Source organism: Chiloscyllium plagiosum, unplaced genomic scaffold (genome assembly GCF_037043375.1).
Source record: "Chiloscyllium plagiosum isolate Xiang-an unplaced genomic scaffold, Cpla_swu_hap1 HiC_scaffold_5, whole genome shotgun sequence".
NCBI lineage: Eukaryota > Metazoa > Chordata > Chondrichthyes > Orectolobiformes > Hemiscylliidae > Chiloscyllium > Chiloscyllium plagiosum.
In genome coordinates, this window is record NW_028270143.1 from 37,978,126 (window position 1) to 38,000,902 (window position 22,777).

The 22,777-nt window shown below is 40.4% G+C and overlaps 1 protein-coding gene across 3 annotated transcripts in view; it reads left to right on the forward strand.

Annotated features, from left to right (window-relative positions):
• dgkb (diacylglycerol kinase, beta) overlaps positions 1-22,777 on the forward strand; it is a 794,652-nt gene that overhangs the window by 30,916 nt on the left and 740,959 nt on the right. For all 3 annotated transcript variants that reach the window (XM_087987111.1, XM_087987112.1, XM_087987113.1), the window contains exon 2: positions 19,860-20,119. In XM_087987111.1, the coding sequence (XP_087843237.1) occupies positions 20,032-20,119 (88 nt within the window). In that variant the 5' untranslated portion in view covers positions 19,860-20,031. The remainder of the gene's footprint in view (positions 1-19,859; positions 20,120-22,777) is intronic.

The window sequence follows — 22,777 nt, forward strand, 5'->3', positions numbered from 1 at the left end:
AAAGGCTGGTACGATTACAACATTTATGAGGTATTTGGATGGGTATATGAATAGGAAGGGTTTTGAGGGATGCTGGCAAGTGGGACTAGATTGGGTTGGGATATCTGGTCGGCATGGATGAGTTGGACCGAAGGGTCTGTTTCCCTTCTGTAGATCTCTATGATCTATGATCTCTGAACTGGGAAAATAACATCAACAAGTTGATTCTGGGAAACCATTCAATGAGAATTTTGCTCCCTGTATCAAATGAAAGGTATACTGCCATTATTGGTGGTCCAGAGAATGTTCACTTGGTGAATCCTGTGTATGAAATGATTGTCTTATGAGGAGAGATTGGGCCTGAGAGATGACCTTATTAATGCATAGGAGATTCTTAGGAGCATGGCAGTCATTGCACAATGTTTGTTTCTCTTTATAAGAGAGTCTAGATCCACAGGCCATAAACTCAGACTAAAGGGTTGACTATTTGAAGGAGATGAAGAGGAATTTTGTTGTTTTGTTTCAGATGGTGGAATACTTTACCACAGAGGGTGCAGAGTTTGGGCCATTAAGCGGAGATAGGCCAATTTTTAATCTACAAATGAATTGATGACTAGGAGGAAAAGGCAGGAAAGTGGAGTTGAGGATCATCAGATCAGCCATGATCTCATTGAATGGCAGAGCAGCCTTAATGAACTGAATGGTCTGCTTCTGCTCCCATCTATTTTTAACATTAGACTTTTCAGAGATGTTATTACACACCAATGGAGTTAATTGAATTTGAACTCAGGCCTCCCAGTTCAGAGGTAGGGACACTACTACTACACCAAAAGAGCAGTTACTTCTGCTCCCATGTTTCCTACTCAATCTGTTCAGAGACATTAATTCAGAGTCGATCTCAGGGCTCTTAGCTCACGGGTAGGGACACCACCACTTTGCCACAAAAAGTCTGTATTGCTTCTGCTCCTAGATACTTGAAATCATAGGATCATAGAATTTTACAGTATAGAACAAGGCCATTTGATCCATTATTCAAATGTCAGATCCCAAAAGAGCTACTGAGCCAGACCCATCCACCAGTCGTACCTCCATATCCCTCTAAATTTATCATTTTCAAATATATCTAGATTTCTATTGAAACTTCCTATAGAATCCACCTTTATCACTCTCCCACACAGTGTGTTCCAAATACTAATAAACTCTGAGTAAAGATATTTCATTTCATCTCACTCCTACCTCTGTCGCTTGTAATCTTGGCAAATCAGCTAGTAGAAATAGAATATCCTCTTTACCTTGTCAATATTGTTCATAATTTTGAACACCTCAAAAGGTTGCCTCTTAATCTTTTCTGCTCCAGGGAGAATAAGCCCAATTTATCCAATCTTTCCTTGTATCTAAAGTCTTTGAATCCTGGTATCATTCTAGTAAACCTCCTTTATACTTTATCTCAGGACTTAACATCCTTCCTTAATAACATGCACAGAACTGAACACAATACTCCATATGTGGTCTGATCAATAATTTGTACAGGTGCTTATGAACTGTTTCAAATTGCCTTACCACATTCAAAGATTTCTACACATGAACTTTAAGGTCCCTCTGCTCCTGTACTCCCCTCGAAGTTAAGCCTGTATTGTCTCTTTGTATTTCTTCTACCACAATGCTTTACTTCACATTTCTCTGCATTGAAATCCATCTGGCTAGAGTCTTCCCACTTGTCCAACTTGTCAATATCCCTCTGAATTTGCTCAAAGTCATCCTCACAATTCACTAATCTTCCTAGCTTAGTATCATCTGCAAATTTAGTGAGTTTGTCCTCAACAACCATCTCCAAGTCATTTATATAAATCAGAAAAAGCAAGGTCCCAACACTGATCCCTGGGGGACACTACTTTCAACTGGTGTCCAATCTGAGTATTGCCTATCTATATCTACCTTCTGTTTCCTATCTTTTAGCTAACCTCTAATCCAGGCTGCCAAGGACCAATCAATCCCAAACATTTTTAATTTGCTAACCACCCTTTCATGTGGTACCTTCACAAATGCTTTCTGATAGTCCAAATATACAACATCTACAGTACGATCCTCATCCACTGCCTGTGTCACCTTGTCAAAGTAGCTTATTTTTCTCTAAGTATACATTTTTGTATTTCGGCCTCCATCAGTTTTCCCGTTATTGACATTAAGCTGACATACCTGTGGTTCTCTGAATTGTTATTTACTACTTTTATAAACAACTGTGTCACATTTGCAAACCACTAGGCCCCTGAGACTAATCCTGTGTTCAGAGAGGCCTGGAAAATTTCTGTCAATGGTTCTGCAATTTGGTCTCTTACCTCCCTCAGCAATCTAAATTGCATCCTATTGCTACTTGGTGAGCAGCCAGCGGTTTTGGCATCACTTCTTTGCCTGTGACTACCTATTGCTCAATATCCACATTTTCAACTCGCCCATTGTACCATTATACAATTTGGTAAAGATACTAGCAAAGTATTCATTTAGTAACCCTGCCATACCCTTCACTTCAGTGAACAGCTTACCTGTTACTCAGTGCTTTCACAATTAAGAATTGACCTGTTCAGAGATATTATTACACATCTCTGGAGTAGATAAGACTTGAACCCAAGTTTTCTAATTCAAAGGCAGAGATGCTATTACTGCACCACAAGATCCCCTTGCTTTGCTTTTGTCTCGGTGAATTCAAATTTCACCATATGCTATTGTGGGGTCCAAACCCACATCCCCATACCTTTCATCTTCGCATCCAGATTACTAGTCTAGTAACATTAACACTACTCCAATAGATTAGATTTTTTTAGATTACATTACAGTGTGGAAACAGGCCCTTTGGCCCAACAAGTCCACACCGACCCGCCGAAGCGCAACCCACCCATACCCCTACATTTACCCCTTACTTAAGGGGTGGGCGGCACGGTGGCACAGTGGTTAGCACTGCTGCCTCACAGCGCCTGAGACCCGGGTTCAATTCCCGCCTCAGGCAACTGACTGTGTGGAGTTTGCACGTTCTCCCCGTGCCTGCGTGGGTTTCCTCCGGGTGCTCCGGTTTCCTCCCACAGTCCAAAAGATGTGCAGGGTTAGGTGAATTGGCCATGCTAAATTGCCCGTAGTGTTAGGTAAGGGGTAAATGTAGGGGTATGGGTGGGTTTCGCTTCGGCGGGTCGGTGTGGACTTGTTGGGCTAAGGGCCTGTTTCTACACTGTAATGTAATGTAATCTAATCTAATCTTAACACTATGGGCAATTTAGCATGGCCAATTCACCTGACCTGCATATCTTTGGACTGTGGGAGGAAACCGGAGCACCCAGAGGAAACCCACGCAGACACAGGGAGAACGTGCAAACTCCACACAGTCAGTCGCCTGAGGCGGGAAATGAACCCGGGTCTCCCGGCGCTGTGAGGCAGCAGTGCTAACCACTGTGCCACCGTGCCGCCCAATACCACCTCTAACTTCTGCTCGTGGATACGCACTGTGTCTTCCTCACCATTTGATTCCCCACTGACTTTTGTCATCCACAAACTTGGCAATCTTCCTCATTCAAGCCATGAACATATATTGTAATTAACTGCAGCCCAAGCATTGGTTATTGTGGCACTCCCCTAATTACAAGTTAACATTGAAATTGCCATTTTCGTTTATCCCAACTCTGTCTTCTATTAATTAGTCAATCCTCTGTCCTCACTAATATTCTACCCCTAAAATCACGGGGGCTGTTATCCCATAAGTAGGCCAGCATGCTGTACCTTACTGAACAAATGTTGGAAATCTAAATATATTACATCTATTGTTTCCTCTTATCTATCCTGATTTCTACTAATATTTTCTTATATTTAACTCTGCAGCACTTATCTGGTTGGCTGACAGGTGACCACCATGTCACATAAATCTAGTTGACTGAAAAATGCCATCTGAAATGACTTAGCCTGTCACTCAGTTCAAGGGCATTAAAGATGGGCAACATTAATTGACCTTGCCAGGCATACCTGCATTCAATTAAACAACATATTGATGATAAAGAGTGATCAAACATAGTGCAAATGGAAAGTGGTTCATTGCTTGGAATTTTCCCTGCCCAAGTTTGTTCCAAAAAATAGGATGTGCCAGGTTGGAATGGCTCCTTAGTGGAAATTCTTTAGAATAAACTATTAACAACAAGTCTAGATTAGAGTGGTGCTGGAACAGCACAGCTGGTCAGGCAGCATCTGAGGTGCAGGAAAATCGACGTTTCGGGCAAAAGCCATTCATCAGTCGTGATGAAGGGCTTTTGCCCGAAACATTGATTTTCCTGCTCCTCGGATGCTGCCTGACTGGCTGTACTTTTCCAGCACCACTCTAATCTAGACTCTGATTTCCAGTATCTACATTCCTCACTTTTGCCTCTTAACAACAACAGCAAACTCCAATTAACAAAAACACCCAATGTGCACCCACATATACCACTGAAGTGGATCAGAGAGCAATCTTTTGTCACACAAAATGTCTTTTGAAACTTGCAGATTCATTAATTACTAAAAATTATCTTTCTATTGAGGAATTGGTCCTCATTGAGGTCAGAACTCATGGTGGGTATATGTACCTGCCTCTTCTCACAATTGGTGGATCTAAGATGGCTCTTCATAGGAACAAAGGTGGACAACCTTTTCAAACAATTATAAACCATATTAAGGAACATTGTCCTGAGCCACAGGCATTTTTCCAGCAACAGAGCGATTCACCATCTCATGGGATGGCACATAACTTCATGGAGAAGAGTTAATTGGCAATCATTACAACATCCATTATATGGATGTACCTCTATCCTCTTCTCACCAATGAACATTCCAACAAACATCACTTGAATTTTCTTATGCATTTCTGTACCGGTTGCACTAAACATTAATTACTTTACAACATCTTAATTCTTTTTCTTTAGTATCTTTTTGCATGAACATATTTTGTTTCACTATAGATCTGCATACCTGAAATAGTATGTCTTCTCACTCTAGGATGCTTTCTGCACATTTTCATTACATTATAATTTCATTTCAGATTTCCATATATTTACATTTGTTTTGCTAAAACCATTGTATTCTACACAATGTTAATCATTTTTGTTTATAGTTGCCATCATAACATTCATTGCTGGCTGCATATTCATCCAGCTCACTGTTGAATATTAGATCTTGCTGAGGGCCTGACACATGATACAGTGAGAGAAGAAATCCTTCTAATCTTCAACCTAATTTCTGGCTTATTGGGTTTATTTTTGCCTTAGAAGTGCCTTATGCTTACATGTAATATACATACCTTTTAGCATTCTGAGTTTATGTAATGTTTTGCTGGTTCAGCATTATATTTCTTCTTTTTCATTTTTGTATTTTTTTATTCCTTTCAAATAAAAGGTCAGATGGGCTTCATAATATGTGATCAATCTGTCACATCAGATTACTGTTTAGTTAATGAAGATGTCAATCTAATCCCATGAAATACTGTATATGGGGCACTTTAAAAGTCTCTGACTAATTGTATCTGCTCTTAGGAATGGGATGAGACTCTGTTATATCTGATGCCCTGTAGTGTGATGGAAGTTAGTATTGTCCATTTTCTTTTAACTACCTACTTTTTTCCTACTCCATTGAATTCTTATAAATATTTCATGCTTCAATTGCAGATGACTTCTGGTGATTTTGTAGACAATATTCATCTCTTTTTAAGTTCTAATAAATGCTTCATGCTTCAATTACAGTTGATGTTCACACACAATATTCATCTGTTTGCAATTTTGCAAAAAAATTCTCAAAATATTCTGATGACAAAAATGCAGTGAAATGCCATTGAGAAACTAAAGATCAATAAATTAGCGGGAAGCATCCATAACCCGTTCAACATCCCATTTGTGAAAGGGATTCCGATTTCAAACTGTTAAATAGAGAACACAATGCCTTCAGCCTTTTGATCTGGATTAGGAATCCCAAATGCTAGAACACAAACAAAGAATAGAACAGCACAAGAACAGGCCCTTCAGCCCACCAATACTGCGTCGAAACAAGATGCTTTTCGAGACTTAAAACCTTTTGCCTCAGTGAGGTGCATATCCCTTTACTTCCTGCCTATTTATATATCTGTCAAGATGGCTCTTAAACTGCTAAAGTATCTGCCTTCACTACCTCCTCTGGCAGTGCAGTCCAGGCACTTACCACACTCTGTGTAAGAAAAAAAACTGGCCCTTCACATCTGTTTTGAACTTACCCCCTTTTATTTTAAATCTACATCCCCTAGTAATTTACGTTTCTATCCTGGGAAAACGACTCAGTCTACCAATTTTATCCATGCCCCTTATAATTTTGTAAACTTTTATCGGGTCACCTCTCATCCTTCGATGTTCAAGTGAAAAGGAACCAAATTTGTCCAGTTTCTCTTTAGAGCTCCAGACCAAGCAAGGTCCTGGTAAGCTGCGTCAGTACCCTCCTCACATCCTTTTAATAGCTTGGCGACCAGAACTGGACTGTACACAATATACTCAATGTGACCTAATTAAAGTTCTATTTTGTTACAATATGACTGTCCAATTTTTATACTCTATGCCCTGACAAATGCAGGCAAGCATGCCATATGCCTTCTTGACCATCTTATTCACTTGTGTTACCACTTTCAGGAAACTGTGGACCTGCATGCTTAGGTCCCTCTGTCTGTTGATGCTACCAAGCGTTCTGCCATTTACTGTATTCTTGCCTTCTGCATTAGGTCTTCTAAAATGAATCATCTCACATTTGCCCGGATTAAACTCCATATGCTATTTCTCTGCTAACTCTCCATCCCATTTATATCATGTTGTATCCTCCAGAAATCCTCTTCACAATCTACAGCTCCCCAACCTTTGTGTCATCCACAAATTTACTCATCATGCCACCTACATTCTTCTCCAAATCATACATTTCTACTACAAACAACTGGGGTCCCTGCATTGACCTCTGCAGAACATCACTGGTTACAGACCTCCAGTCAGAAAAATACCTTTCCATGCCTTCTCTATGTCTTCCATGACTAACCCAATTCTGTATCCATCTTACCACAGATCCCACGTGACTTCACCTTTTGTATCAGCCTGCCATGAAGTACCATGTCAAAGGCCTTCCTAAAGTCCTTATAGACAACATCTACTGCCCTGCCCTTATCAATCATCATTGTCACTTCCTCAAAAAACTCAATTGAGTTTGTGAGACATGACTTTGCCTGTACAAAGCCATGCTGCCTAACACCAATGAGTCCATATTTTTCCAAATGTGAGTAAATTCTATCCCTAAGAATCCTCTCCAATAGTTTCCCTACCACTGACGTAAGGTCGACTGGCCTGTAATTTCCTGGATTGTCCCTGTTGCCCTTCTTAAACAAAGGAAAAACATTTGCTATTCTCCAGTCCTCATGGGATCTCTCATGTGACTAAAGAGGATACAAAGGTTTTGAACAAATGCCCCAGCAATTATCTCACTTGCCTCAGAATTCTGGGATAAATCCCCTCAGGTCCGGTCTACCTGAATACTTTTCAAAACACCCAACACCACCTGCTTTTTTGACATTGACATGCCCTAGAATAGCAACATACCCCTCCCGAGATTTACCATCCACTATGTTCTTCTCCTTCGTGAATACCAATGCAAAGTGTTCATTGAGAACCTCACCCACTTCCTCTGGATCCATGCGTAAATTCCCTCCTTTGTCCTTGAGTGGATCTACCCTTCCCTAGCTAACCTCTTGTTCCTTATTTATGTATAAAAAACCCTTGAAATTTTCTTTAATCCTATTTGCCAGACAATTCATGGCCTCTTTGAGCCTCCTATGTTTGAACTCTTTCCTGCTTTCTTAATATTTTTCGAGGGTTCTCTCTGTCCTCTGTTTCCTAAATTTTATGTATGCATCCTTTTTCTTTTTGACCAAGATTTCAATTTCTTTTGTCAACCAAGTTTCCTGAATCTCGCCATCTTTATCCTTCATATTTGTGGGCCTTGAACTCTAATCAACTGGCCTTTAAAAGATTCCCAAATGCCAGATGTGAATTAACCTTCAAACGGCTGCAGTCAATCCATATTCCCCATTTCCTTTCTAATCTTGTGGTAGATAACCTTCACTCAATTTAATACTTTCACCCGAGGACTACTTGTGTCCTCATTTATAAGTAACTTAAAATGGACAGAATTATGGCCACTTCCCAAAATGCTCCCCATTGAAAGTTCAATCACTCAGATACAGGTCTGGGGAAGTATTTTACTGTTTCAAAAAAACCCATCCTGGGCATACCTAACAAATTGCTCCATGTCCAAGTCCCTGGCACTAAGTGCGTTCCAGTCAATATTAGGGAAGTTATATTCATCTACTATAACAAGTATGTTATTTTTATATTTATCCCATAAACTGTCCACATATCTGTTCCTCTATCTTCTCCTGGCTGTTGGGAGGCCTGTAATAGAATCCCATCAAAGTGATTGCACTGTTCATATTCCTGATGTCTACTCACATTACCACACTGGATCAGCTCTTCAAGGTGTCCAGCTTCATTACGGTTGTGATATTCTCCTGCTCAGTTCCACAACTCCCCCACTTCTTGTATATCCCCTCTATCCCACCTGAAACATTGAAATCCCAGAATGTTAAGCTGTCCTTCTCTCAGTTGAGTCTCTAGAATAGCTACAACATCATAGTTATATGTATTAAACCATGCTTTAATGTATATCTGCCTTACCTGCTGTATTTCTCAGATTGACAGTCCTGACGTATTCAGTAACCTTTCACTGACTCTTCTTCCTCTTCGTCTTACTGACTTTAGTTTCTGACTCATCCTCAGTTGTTTTGTTTGCTGATCTAATGCTCTGGTTCCCATATCCCTGACAAACTAGTTTAAATCCTTCCAAGTAGATGAACGAATTTCCCTGCCAGGTTACTTGTGTCCCTCCAATTTAGGTGCAACCTGTCCTTTTTGTACAGGTCTCACCTTTGACGATCCATTTACCTGAAGGCCTTGCTCTTACACCAGCTCTTTAGTCACATATTTAACTGTACTATCTTCCTATTCCTAGCCCCCTTGGCAGAGGACGTAATCTCAAAATTACAACCCTAGAGGTCCTGCTTTTCAACTTCCTAACTCCCTAAAGTCCTTTTTGCAAGACCTCATCTCTCTTTCTGCCTATATCATTCATACCAATATGGACAATATACTCATTCTCCCCTTTTAGAATATTCTGTGCCTGCTGACAAACATCCTGGACCCTATCACCAGGGAGGCAACACACCAAGCTGGAGTCTCATTTGCAGACACAGAAACACCTATATGTGTCCCTGCCTGTGGAATCCCCGGTATTACTGCTGGCCTACACTCATGACCTGTGACTTGCATTAGGCAGATCTGCTCCTCGGGCATCCAATGGAGAGAAATGCAATGTCAAGGGAGGGATTAAAGGGGAGATATTGCTTTGCCCTTCCCAATGAATGTTTCCTCTCATTCTCCTCGCCAACTGACCTCAGTGACCCCATTCTCCACAACTTCATTCTCGGTGTTCCAGCACTGAGCTTCAAGCTAGAACATCCTGCAGTACCCTCAGTGCTTCAAGTGATGCTGTTGGTACTGGGCTGCTGATTGGTGGACAGCTCTTGGATGCAGGAGTGCTAAAATGTTGCAGGAAATTAACCCTGGCTTAGCTCATAACTCTAACACGAGCCAGCAGACTTTAATGCAGATTTAATTTAAATCAATGCCTGGAAATGGCCTTGGTACTGCTATTACTAGTTCAATCACTGGTGGGTGGACTCACTGATCACTGTGCCTCACCCTCTGCTCTCGTTACTGACATCTTAAAACTCTTTATATTTTTGAACAGTTCCATCAACAGCATGCCCCCCCCTCACCCTTCCCTGTGAAACAAAAGTCATTTGCAAACCAGCAAAATTAGTTTGTTTAATAGAAGCATGTTGGACATGATTCTAAAATAAAGTGAAGTATGCCCATCTACATTTAAGGAATCAGGTAGTTACTGTTAGTAGAGTTAATGAAAGCAAGGAGGTGCTTGCACTTTTGATGTGCCAGAATGTGGTTCCATTATTTTGGGAGCTACTCTGTGACTGACAGAACACTGGAGTTATGAATGTAGATTCATTTTGATGATACTAAAGTTGAGAACGTTTTATTATGATGAACGAGTTGGAAAAAAGCAAGGCTGCATTTATCAGAGCAGAGAAGATTAAGGAGTTTTCAGTTCGCAAATTCAAAGGCTTAAGAGGATTATTAGTGCAAGGCGAAAGAAGAAGAGCTTCAACCAAACGATAATTAGAATATGAAACATTATTATTCCAACAGTTATTTCAGTCACTTTAATCATGATTGTTCTGGAATTATGCAGTGAGGTATGGGGCAGGGGAAACAACAGGGTATAGGTAAAGATCAAGAATATTGAACCTGAGTACAATAGATAACATTGGAGCGAGAAGTGGCATAAGTGTGGAGAAAAAAACATCCTGCTGTGTTTAAGTCCAGATGTTATCAATTCTGTGCAGGTAAAATTGGATTTTAATTTACATTTTTATTGAAAAAAAAATTTGAAATTTCCAGATGTTGCTTACTACCTGCACACACCCTTGGGTTTAATTCTAGATAGGCAGTATCTCAGTTTTCCTCCACCATGTAATGTATGGACTCTGCGTTTTATATAATTTTGCATCTTAATACAATTTTGTATTGGTTGATTGAAAAGCTAATCAGTTTTATTTTGGACAAGCATAGCACAACCATATCTTATAACCTTCTGAAAACTGGACAAGAAGACAACATAAAATCTATGTTGTCGATCTAATTTTACTGCAATATACTCATCGTACACTACATCGTGGTGGGCGGCACGGTGGCACAGTGGTTAGCACTGCTGCCTCGCAGCGCCAGAGACCCGGGTTCAACTCCCGACTCAGGCGACTGACTGTGTGGAGTTTGCACGTTCTCCCCGTGTCTGCGTGGGTTTCCTCCGGGTGCTCCGGTTTCCTCCCACAGTCCAAAGATGTGCAGGTTAGGTGAATTGGCCATACTAAATTGCCCGTAGTGTTAGGTAAGGGGTAAATGTAGGGGTATGGGTGGGTTTCGCTTCGGCGGGTCGGTGTGGACTTGTTGGGCCGAAGGGCCTGTTTCCACACTGTAATCTAATCTAATCTACATATTTGCAATAACGTAGGGCTTGCCAAAGTGGTTCAGGTTCCCATGTGGGGTTTAAAAGATTGGTGTTGAGACTTCCAAGTCAGCAATGGCTGCCATATTGTTTTGTCTCCTCCCACTCACTCTCACAGATCTTCTTTTTTCCTGTCCACCCCCATCCCTACTTAAAGGTCTTCCCACTTCTCCCACCCTGCTATCTGTTTTCACAAAGAGTTCACAACAATTTTCGAGCCTCAAAATGAGTTGTCAGCAGGAAAAGGTTTGAGAAGACTGCATTAAGCAGCTTACCTTGTTGATGTTTGAGAATTGATAGAACCAGTCCTACCATTGTAGCTTGTTAAAACACTATGGAATTTCATGTGCCCAGAAGAAACATCATTAGTTCTGTCATTCACAAAGGAAATATATTCCATGACTATCATTGGGTTAAAATCCTGGAATTCCCTCTCTAAGGGCATTACGAGTCAACCTATAGTACGTGGATTGAAATAGTTCAAGAAGGCATCTGACCACCACCTTCTCAAGGGCAACCAGGGATGGGTAATAAATGCTAGCCAACAGCGATACCTATGTCCAACAGATGAATTAAAACATTGCTGCAACAGACCTCCAGCAACAGCTGAGCCCAGATATTTTCTCATATTTCTTCAGCTTTGTGGATTATACTCAATTCCATTGAGTATTTTTATCCTTTTTCAAAAGGAAGTGTAGTTTTCCTTATCTGTTCTTGTGCTGGGAGATTCACTTATAAGATAGCAGTATGGTGGCTCAGTGGTTAGTACTGCTGCCTCACAGCGCCAAGGACACGGGCTTGATTCCAGGCTGAGGCGACTGTCTGTGTGAAGTTTGCACATTCTCCATCTGTCTGTGTAGGTTTTCTCCATGTGTATTGGTTTCATCCCACTGTCCAAAGATGTGTAGGCTGGGTAGATTGTCCATAGAGCCCAGAGATGCACAGGCTAGATGGATTAGACATAGGAAACACAGGGTTATGGGGATGGGTTATGTATGGGTGGGATGCTTTCTGGCAGGTCGGTGTGGACTAGATGGGCCAAATGGCCTGCTTCCATACTGTGGGGATTCTATGATAAGACCAATGTTTATTGCCCATCACTTTGACAAGATAGTGGTGAGCTGTCTTCTCGAACCATAGCAGTCCATGTGTTGTAGGTTCATTAAGACTCTGTCAGTGAGGGAGCTCCAGCATTTTGATCCAGCCACAATGAAAGAATGCTGATGTATTTCCAGTCAAGAAAGTGCATGGCTTTGAAGGCAAATTCTGGATAGTGGTGTTCTTATGCATTTGCTGCAATTGTCCTTCTAACATAGATATCAGGGATTAGGAAGCTGCTGTTAAAAGAGCCGAAGTAAGCTGAATAGGCTGTACCAATTTTCCCTGGAATGTCAGAGGCTGAAGGGTGACCTTATAGAGGTTTAATAAATCATGAGGGCATGGATAGGGTGAATAGACAAGGACTTATGCCTGAAACATTGATTCTCTTGCTCCTTGGATGTTGCTTGACCAGCACCATACTCTCAACCTCGAATAGACAAGGCCATTTCCCCAAGATGGGGGACTCCAAAACGACAGGGCATAGGTTTAAAGTGAGAAGGGAAAGATTTAGAAGGGACCTAAAGGGCAATGTTTTTACACAGACAGTGCTGTGTGAATGGAATCAGCTGCCAGTGGAAGTGGTGGAGGCTGGTTCAATTACAACATTTAAAAGGGATCAGACAGACACCCAGTGACTATGGCAAGGACTGAATGACACCACAGGTTCTAAAAAGAGACAGTGCAAGATAGCAGACAATGGCACATCCCTCCCAGATTGTCTCAATGCCTTCTATGCTTGCTTTGAGCAGAATTTTGAAGGAGAGGCAACACCAGTTCTGACAAGACACTGCATCAGAGGTCAGATCAGTTTTCCTTCTGTGAATTCAAGGAAAGCAATAAGACCAGATGGTCTACCAGGTCATGCATTTAAGGCAAGCACAGATCAACTGGCACATGTCTTCTTGGACATCTTCAACCTCTCCCTGCAGCAGGCTGCTGTCTCTGCCTGTTTCAAGAGGGCCAACATCATCCCTGTGCCTGAGAAGGCTCATGCAGCATGTATCAATGACTACCGCCCAGTGGCCCTAACTTTGGTGGTCATGAAGTGCTTTGAAAGACTGGTCATGGCATTAATCAACTCCAGCCTCCCCACTACTCTGGAGACACCAAGATCAGCTACATAAGAATCCTACTCATTGACTACAGTTCAGCCTTCAACACCATTATCCCCTCGAAACTGGTTACTAAACTTAGTGATCTCGGACTAAGCCCCACTCTCTGCAACTGACTCACCGGCCACAATCAGTGAAGATTGGGGACAATATTTCATCCTCACTAACACTCAACACTGGAGCCCCCCAGGGGTGCATACTCAGCACACTACTGTACTCACTGTATACCTATGACTGCATTGCCAAATACCAGGCTAATGCCATTTACAAGTTCGCTGATGACACCACCATAGTCGGTTGAATCTCAGATGGTGACGAAACAGACTACAGATGGGAGGTGGAAGACCTGGAAAAAATGGTGTACTGTTAAAAATCTAGCTCTCAATGCTGGCAAAACCAAAGAACTCATTACTGACTTTTGGAAGGATGTTACTCATGCCCACCTACACATCAACAACACTGAGGTGGAACGGGTGGAGAACGCCAAGCTCCTGAGAGTGGTCATCAACAACACGCATTCCTGGACACTTCATGTGGATGCACTGGTTACAAAGGCCCAACAATGTCCCTTCTTCCTCAAGCAGCTGAGGAAATTTGGCATGGCAGCGAATACCCTTGCCAACTTTTAGAGGTGCATTCTGTTTGGATGTATCACTATCTGGTATGGCAACTATACCATTCAAGATTGGAGACAGTGACAGAGAGTGGTGAACTCGGCCCAGACAATCACAAAGGCCAACTGCCCATCTATAGAATCCATCTATTAGGCTCGCCAGCATTCTCAAAGATCCATACCGTCCTGGCAATGTTTTTCTACAACCTCTACCATCGGGGAGAAGGTACAGAAGCCCGAACACATGCACCAGCCGGTTTCGAAACAGTTTCTGTCCTACTGTTGTTAGAATACTGAATGGACCCACAAACTCTTAACATTCACCTGGACCTGTGTTTTTGTCTTTGCCGCTGTTTACCTATTATTCACTTATATATGCTACTTAACTCTGTGATCTGCCTGTATTGCTCGCAGGACAAAGCTTTTCACTGTGCCTTGATACATGTGACAATAAATTCAATTCAATTCAATTCAATTCAATTCGGGATGGGTATGTGAATAGGAAGGGTTTAGAGGGATATGGGCCAAATGCTGGCAAATGGGACTAGATTAATTTAGGATATCTGGTCAGCATCTATGAGTTGGACCAAAGAGTCTGTTTCCATGTTGTACAGCTCTATGACACACCGATGAATGAGCAGCGTTCCAAAAGCTAGTGTGCTTTCAATTAAACCTGTTGGACTATAACCTGGTGTTGTGTGATTTTTTTAACTTTGTACACCCCAGTTCAACACCAGCATCTCCAAATCATAGCTCTATGACTGTATGACTAAGTGGTTGCTGCGCAGATACACACTGCTATGACAACCATAGCCTTCCTTTGTGTGAGATATGACTCACACAAGTAGTGAGCTTTCTCCTTGATCCCCATTGACCTCAAAGTTGGTTAGCTCCTTGATGCCATACTTGGTCAAATGCTGTTTGATATCAAGGTTATATGCCCACCTCACCTATTTTCTGCCTATTGCTGAGGCAAAGGCTGCAACGATATATGGAATTGAGTTGCCCCAGATGAACCCAACCTGGCAATTGGTGAGTATTTATTGCTGAGCAAATACTACCTGAGAGCACTATTGACGACACTCTTCTTTTTAATTGTTCATGGGATGTGGGCATTTCTGACTGATCAAATATTCATTGCTCATCCCTAATTACCCTTGTTAAGATGGTGGTGAGCTGCCTTTTCAAGTTGCTACTGTCCTTGTGGTCTAAGGGCATCCCCACAGTTCTGTTCGGAGACGAGATCCAAGAATTTTAGCCTGCTCGAATAAAAGAAAGACAATATTGTTCCAAGTCAAATGCAGTGTGGCTTGGAGAGGAATTAGCAGATATTGGTGTTCCCTTTTATCGGCTAAGCAGCAGAGGTTGGCGATTTGGAAGGTGCTGTTGAAAGAGCCTGGGTAACCTATGATCACATTGCTTATTTTCATCACTGCCCAAAAGGGATTCTGAAGTTTGTTCTTCTTCTAAGATCATGTAACAAGCTATAGGACAAATAGGAGATTAAAAATAAAGAATGGATTGACATCAGGATTTGACCATCCTAGAAAACAATATGAGATAGCAAAGGCACCACAGAAAGAGTTAAATCAGAATAAAACACAAATTGCTGGTGAAACCCAGTAGGTCTAGCGACATCTATGGAGAGGGAAATGGAGTTAATGTATTGAATCCAGTGACCATTCTTCAGAAGCACTAGACTCAAAACATTAACTGTCTCTTGTGCTGTCAGACGTGCTGAGTTTCTCCAGCAATTTGTTTTTGTTTCAGGTTTCCAGCATCTGCAGTTCTTTGTTTTAGTTTCAAGTTAAATTAAGATGTTTATTTGACCAAATTAGTGTTTTCAAGATATCTACAGCTTGATTTAGAAAGTGAAGTGTGAAACTCATACATTAAGATGTGGTAAATGTCAGACCAACTAAATGGTTCAATCAAAAGGAATAAATTACTTAATCTGATGTAACAATTTTAACTCACCACCTATTACCCTTTGAGGTGCATCAAAACATAATCAACTGAGCATTTTATTTTAATTCATTTAATAATTTATGTTCGTTGTATTAATTCAAGTGAGAGGTTCTTTCTTTACCAATGTAAAATGAATGAGGAGCTTGGCTATATTTGGTACAACAGACTGATCGTTATTTTCCTGGCCTATCAATTTAGCAATCACGATTATGGCAGACTGTAAAGTTGCACTTAATTCTGTTATTGGCATTGAGAAAATGTACCCATGAAAGCTACTAGATTGCCATAAAATCAAGAAAATGGTTCATTGCTGGTTTACTGATGAACCTGTTATTCATAGTTGCACTGACCTATATGAGAATGCAGTACACCATGGGTATACTGTAAATTGATTTGGCAAGTTACTCTATTATTCGAATAATCAACGTAAGAGGACCCACTACCTTTGCAGGACAAATAACAACAGGCAATAAATGTAGTCTTGCAAATATGTCATTCACATTAAACAAATAATTGAACTTAATCAGTATTTATTTTAAAGCTTATTAAAGAGAAATGTACTGTGAAAGTCACTAACAGCTTAATAATGCCATTCAGTTGCACACGTTCACTGAACTAATATGCTCAACAGCATCTTGTGGCACTCCACTGGTCAGAGGCCCCCAGTCTGAAAAACAACTCTCCACCACCACCCTCTATCTTCTACCTTTGAGCCAGTTCTGTATCCAAATGGCTAGTTCTCCCTGTATTCCATGAGATCTAACCTTGCTAATCAGTCTTCCATGGGGAACCTTGTTGAACGCCTTACTGAAGTCCATATAGATCACATCTACTGCTCTGCCATGCTAAGTTGCCCTGTAGTTTGCAGGGATTTGCAGGATAGGTGGATAAGCCGTGGAAAATGTGGAGTTACAGGGATCGGGAGGGTGTCTGGGTGTTGGTGGGATGATCTTTGGAGGGTCAGTGCAGACTCAATGGGCTGAATGACTTCTTTGCACACTGTAGTGGTTCTTTGAATGCCATTGTTGCCTTGTGCCTGCTCTGCTATTCATTAAAATGGCTAAATTTCTACATTTTCCTGACCTGTTCCCATATCTTTTTATCTAAATCTTGTTATTCATGACCAAATATAAATAATTACTTGCAAATATTTGCTACATATAATTACTTACATTCTATGTATTTATCTACTTTTCCAATAGCACAGATTTCTATGGGATAGTATGCCTTCAGATAAATTAATTATGGGACAAACTGAGTTTCACAGCATCTTGTTTATTGCACTCTGGTTTCAGATGTATTGGCAGCATTTGCATGCAATACTAATGAAATACATCATTTCCAAGCATCATTTTCATATTAAACTGCTATGTGGAATTGTGGAGGAAAAATGTAATTAATTTACAAAATGTGTATATTTTCATAAACAGATGATATAATTTGGAATTTCATGTGTAGAATATTTTTTGGTGTTATATCATGGCAAAGTACATTTGTTTCCCAACCTTTAAAGGTTAGGATTCCAACAATTGTCCTTCTTTTGCAATCATTTCACATACACTTTGGAACAATCTAGCTCTAACATCTCTAATAAGGATCTTGTGAGTTATTAAAGGGTAATTGGCACTGCTGAAAATACACCATCATAATTACATTAATTGTGATGTGCAATTACTGATTTTGTTGCAAACTTTCTCATTTTGACATCTGCTTTTATAGTGTTTTCACTATTCAAATATTAAAAATGAGAAAATATGAATTGCTATATGAAAAGGTCAGTGTCCACCTAATTCAACTTCTATTATCCTGGCCGTCACAGGATGGATAACAAAACAGTGATAGTTACATAACAGCAATCTATCACCATCTATTAGACTGCAATCGACAAGCCCTTTGCAAGGTTACTACAGCAATGAAAGTAAAATTTTGTCGGGATGGTTTTACATGGCCTATGATGTCTTGCATACGTGAAACTAACATATGTGTCTGTGTGTTGGGGTGTGAACATGGCAGGGAGAATTAAACAAAATCACACTGGGAATATATAGCATCCATTGCAGCTGTGCATGGGGTCTCCAGACTATGTCGACCAAAGCACTCCACCTTTTAAAAAAAACATTAGGGGCAGATTACGAGTTTTGAAGAACTCTTTTTTTTTCACTAATTTGTAAGCAGGTTGATAATTACCTTCACTTCAGCTCTGATGAAGAGTCACCTACATTTGATATGTTAGCTTGCTTTCTCTCCATGGATGCTATCTGACCCACTGTGATCTCCAGCATTTGTTGTTTTCAGTACAGATTCCAGCATCAGCACTAATTTGCTCCCGTTATTTAACTTTGCTGCTTTTGTTTAAAACAGTAGGGGATAATTTCCTCCTTTTTCTGTTTGTAGGCTCTGACTTTGCGAGGATCACAACACTGAAGTAGATTTAAACCAGAAATAGAATTTTGTTTTACAATCTGTTATGTGCAGAGTTAATTTCACAAGAACACTTAGAAACATACAAGCAGATATAGGATTAGCATAAATAAAGAGAATATTCAAATAGTAGTGACGCAAGTGCAATAACAATCACAAAATACCAGTTTATCGATGTCCTTGACTAAAAATGTAGTCCAAAAGTTCACAGTTTCAGTTAGCAGTCTGGAATTTCTTTGTGGAAGTGGGTTAGTAGGCTAGCTAGCAGTTGGAGGGTTATAGGTCCTTCCATCTCTTTAAAAATCCCTTTGACAATCTTCTGAGAGCTTTTATCTGAAGTGTAACCTTCAACTTTTTATTTGATGGAACCAGGCATTTTTACTTGGAGAGCACAAATACAGTTTGGTGGTTTTGTTACAGGCCAGAGGCTTTTTATTTGTTGGTGATGATTATTGTCAGCGGATATTGCACAGAGCATTATTGACCCCGAAATTACGCATTTAAAAATGCACTTGCCTTCCATAGAAAGAGATCATGTGACCAAGCCTCATAAAGCAGGAGAAGTCGTTGCTTTGGACACCAAAGCAAACACTGGAGAAAGCCAAATATGTTTGCTGAGTTGGATTAAGTGGAAAGCATTAACATTTCTTAAAATAGGTGCAACTTGAAATTCTGAAACAGCTATACAGAATATTAGAGAAACTCAGAACTGACGAATCATATCAGACTGAAAGTGTTAATTCTCTTTCTCTCTCAGCTCATTCTCTGCTTATTCCAGTATCTGCAGTATTTTGCATTCAACTTAAAAGTTCAATTATCTAGGTTTTTTTTTCTAGTATAGGATTGCCTCTCTCTCAGCTTATAACACTAATTTAGCATTCCATTCTCATGAGGTTTTTGAAGTGTTGACTATCTGGTAAACTTTGACTTTTGAGAAGCTACTACAAGTTGCTGTTTAATTCAGTCACATGAGTTTCACGGCGATTTTTTTGTGTGGGGGCTTTTCAAAGCGTTTTTAAGAACAGTTTCTAAATGTACAAATGGATGTGTATTAAGTTTAGTTTTTACTCGGCTTGTGACAAATCTGTTGAGGAATGATGAAAACTGTAGCTTCATAGAAATCGTTCCCTTATAATGTGGTTTATCAGGGAAAGCTTTCCCCCCCAGGGTTCAAGATTCTAAAGATAGAAACTACTTAGTCTTTGGAAATTACATTCGAACTGTGCAAATTATAATTTTATACTGGCGTTTGGATCTGGTTAAACCTAACTGATATGGTTATATTTACGCATTGAAAAGCACAGAAGGCTCGAAATAACTGCATGTAAATTAAAAAACTCTTGTACAGGTTGCATTTTACTTGGAGTCACCGGAGAGACTTGTTCATTATTTCACGCTCACCGCTGAACCAAGTTCTCCTCTAATAAACAAATGCATCACTCCTCTTGCTTTTTGTCTATTTCCAGATCTTTGCAGCAGCTCAATCTGTAGGCTGCTTTACGCCAGCACTCCGTGCAGCCACAGTCCCTGTTCCACTCAACAAATGAAATCTTCTGAAGCCCAAGGTGCGTGTTGGAGAGGAGAAATCCCAACGCGGAGCGGTTAGTTCGTTCGGGCGCGCATCTAGATGTGAAAGAAATGAGTGTGAAGACCACCATGACTAACCAGGAGAAGTGGATCACCCTGAGCCCTGCAGAATTCTCCCAGCTACAGAAGTACGCCCAGTGTAAGTGTTAAAGAATATGACAAACCATTCCGTTTTAATAATGCCGTTGCTTTAGATGCTCATACTGAATGAACGTGTCGCAGGTTGGTCGTACAGCATTATGTTTGTTTTAAATACTCGAAGCATATTCAGGATTAACACTGTAAATGAGAACATCATTATAAACACAAGCGTTACTGCACTTATTATCTTTCTGCTTTAGGCAACATTGCTGATAATATTGGAAAACAACTGAGAATTTTGTTTGTTTGTAAATTATGCACTGCCAGCTTCTTTGTTGACATGATGAAGAGCTGTTTGTGTTTGCATTGCGAATGGAGTCATACTATTACTTTTACTCGGGTGCTTCTCAAACAGAACCTTTATTTCCGTCTTATTTCTCAGCTGCGAGCACCTGCCTGCTCGAAGTCAATGCTGTTCGGTGCTTTGGTCCTGACTGTGCGTCATGTGCTTTGCACCAGGAGCACAAACCCCTGGCTGTTCAGTGATGGGGAGATGTTCAACCCAGAAGGACCACGTTCTTCAGTTTCACCCAGGAATTAAGATCGTTGCTCATATTTCCAAGTCGAACTAGAGACCAGATTGCAATGTATCTGTTAACTCTAACTCGCGTTAGCATCCATGGCTCAATGGGTTTTGGTTTATGTTATGTAATGCCGTGCTGCAATGCAATGGATTAGTTATTTAGAGCGCAAATGCCCAGAAATTCAGCAGCCCTTAATTATCTCACGAGATAACCAGGAGGAGAGAACCAGCTGCATTGCATTTTATGCTATTTTATCTCTCCTCGTTGTTAGTATGTTTCAGTTTCGAAAAGGGCTTTCAGTATACCACTGAATAATTCATTTTATTAGGGTAGATTATTTCTGTGACTTGGAATCATGTGCATTAACACTCTCCCCATTCCTAATCTTAATATTTTTAAGTCATTATGCATTTTGAAAAGCTGCATTTATTTCTTTTATTTTTTTTGCCTCAACAATGAACAAGTTGGAGAGAGATTCAGGAACCTTTAACATTTCCAGGATACAAGGCAGGTTTCTTGGCTTTTGAACACACTTGAAATAACAATTCACAATATGTCCATGCTCTCATGGTCCAACCCACCAGCCAAACAGAATAATGAATGTTTGAGGGGAGTAAATCAGCTGTTGCTGCTTTCCAGCTTGACAATTGTGAATGCATTAATCAATAAAATAATAATTTTTCACTGTGTTCAGACCAAACTGGTCCTGTCAGAAAAACCTTGTTGAAACTTTTGTAATGAATTTGCAACAAATGGTTGTTGCTGAAGAAGGGCTTGAACTCCAATGGTTCCCTCTTCTCATATGAATGCTTCAAAGGAAATCCATGTTTAATTGTCAGTGTCTCTATTAAAATGATAATAGGGAGTTGGGAATAATGGGTATGCTGATGGATGGAAGTGGTGAGTGATGTTGCACAATGATGTGTTGTGGGTGCCTCAACTATACATTACATTTATTAATTCAGTTAGCAGCATGGAGGACCATATCTACATGTTTGTTAATGATACCAAGGATTAATAATATAGTTAGTGCAGATGGGAATATTAAATTTCAAAGGAACATTGACAAGATTAAATGAGTGGACAGATGTTTTCAATGTACGTAGGAGTGAAGGCCATTCATTTTGGACAGATAAGTTCCTGTTCCTTTTTTATGGTGAACAGCTATGAATGGTTTAGAAAGAGTTTAGCATTCCATTTTGAGATTTCTACTTGTTATTTGCAGTGAAGTTATTTACGCATTCTTTGTATTCACATTTAGGATTTTTCTAGAAAAGAACCCTAAAAACTGTGGTCTAATGAAAAGTCATCTGGACTCGAAACATTAGCTTGCTCTCTGATCATGGATGCTGTCTGACCTGCTGTGATTTCCAGCATATTTTGTTTTCCCTACAAACACAATGTAGGAATTGGAGCAGGCTATTCTTATCAATGCACATCGTTAACCAGAAGTGCCTTACATCATTGAAAAATGTAGAGGTGCTGGGATTGGGGTAAGTCAAAAGTCACACGACACCGGGTTACTGTCCAACAGGTTTATTTGAGAACACAAGCTTTCAGAACTCCCTCCTCCTCCTTCAGGTACTAGCACCTGAAGAAGGAGCAAGGCTCTGAAAGCTTGTTTTCAAATAAACCTGTTGGTCTAAGCCCAGTGTCCGCCTCCGGTGACTTGTCATTGCTTCATATGTTGAGGAAAAAGTGAATTTGAACAAATTCTGTCATTGCTGTGAAATGGAAACTGTCCTTTGCACAAACTATATAAGCAATATTATTGTCTGAAATAAATTGCTGGACCAGGGAGTGCATAGGTGCTAATATTTGTAATTTGTTATGCTGTGTAAGAACAATGGTAGAACATTTTCTCTACTTGCTATTGTTACATTTTTAGATCCCACCCTTGCCAGTATGTAGTTAAAAATCACACAACACCAGGTTATAGTCCAACAGGTTTAATTGGAAGCACACTAGCTTTCGGAGCATCGCTCTGAAAGCTAGTGTGCTTCCAATTAAACCTGTTGGACTATAACCTGGTGTTGTGTGATTTTTAACTTTGTACACCCCAGTCCAACACCGGCATCTCCAAATCTTGCCAGTATGTGGTATTCTGATTTAAGTAGTTTCTGGCCATCAGA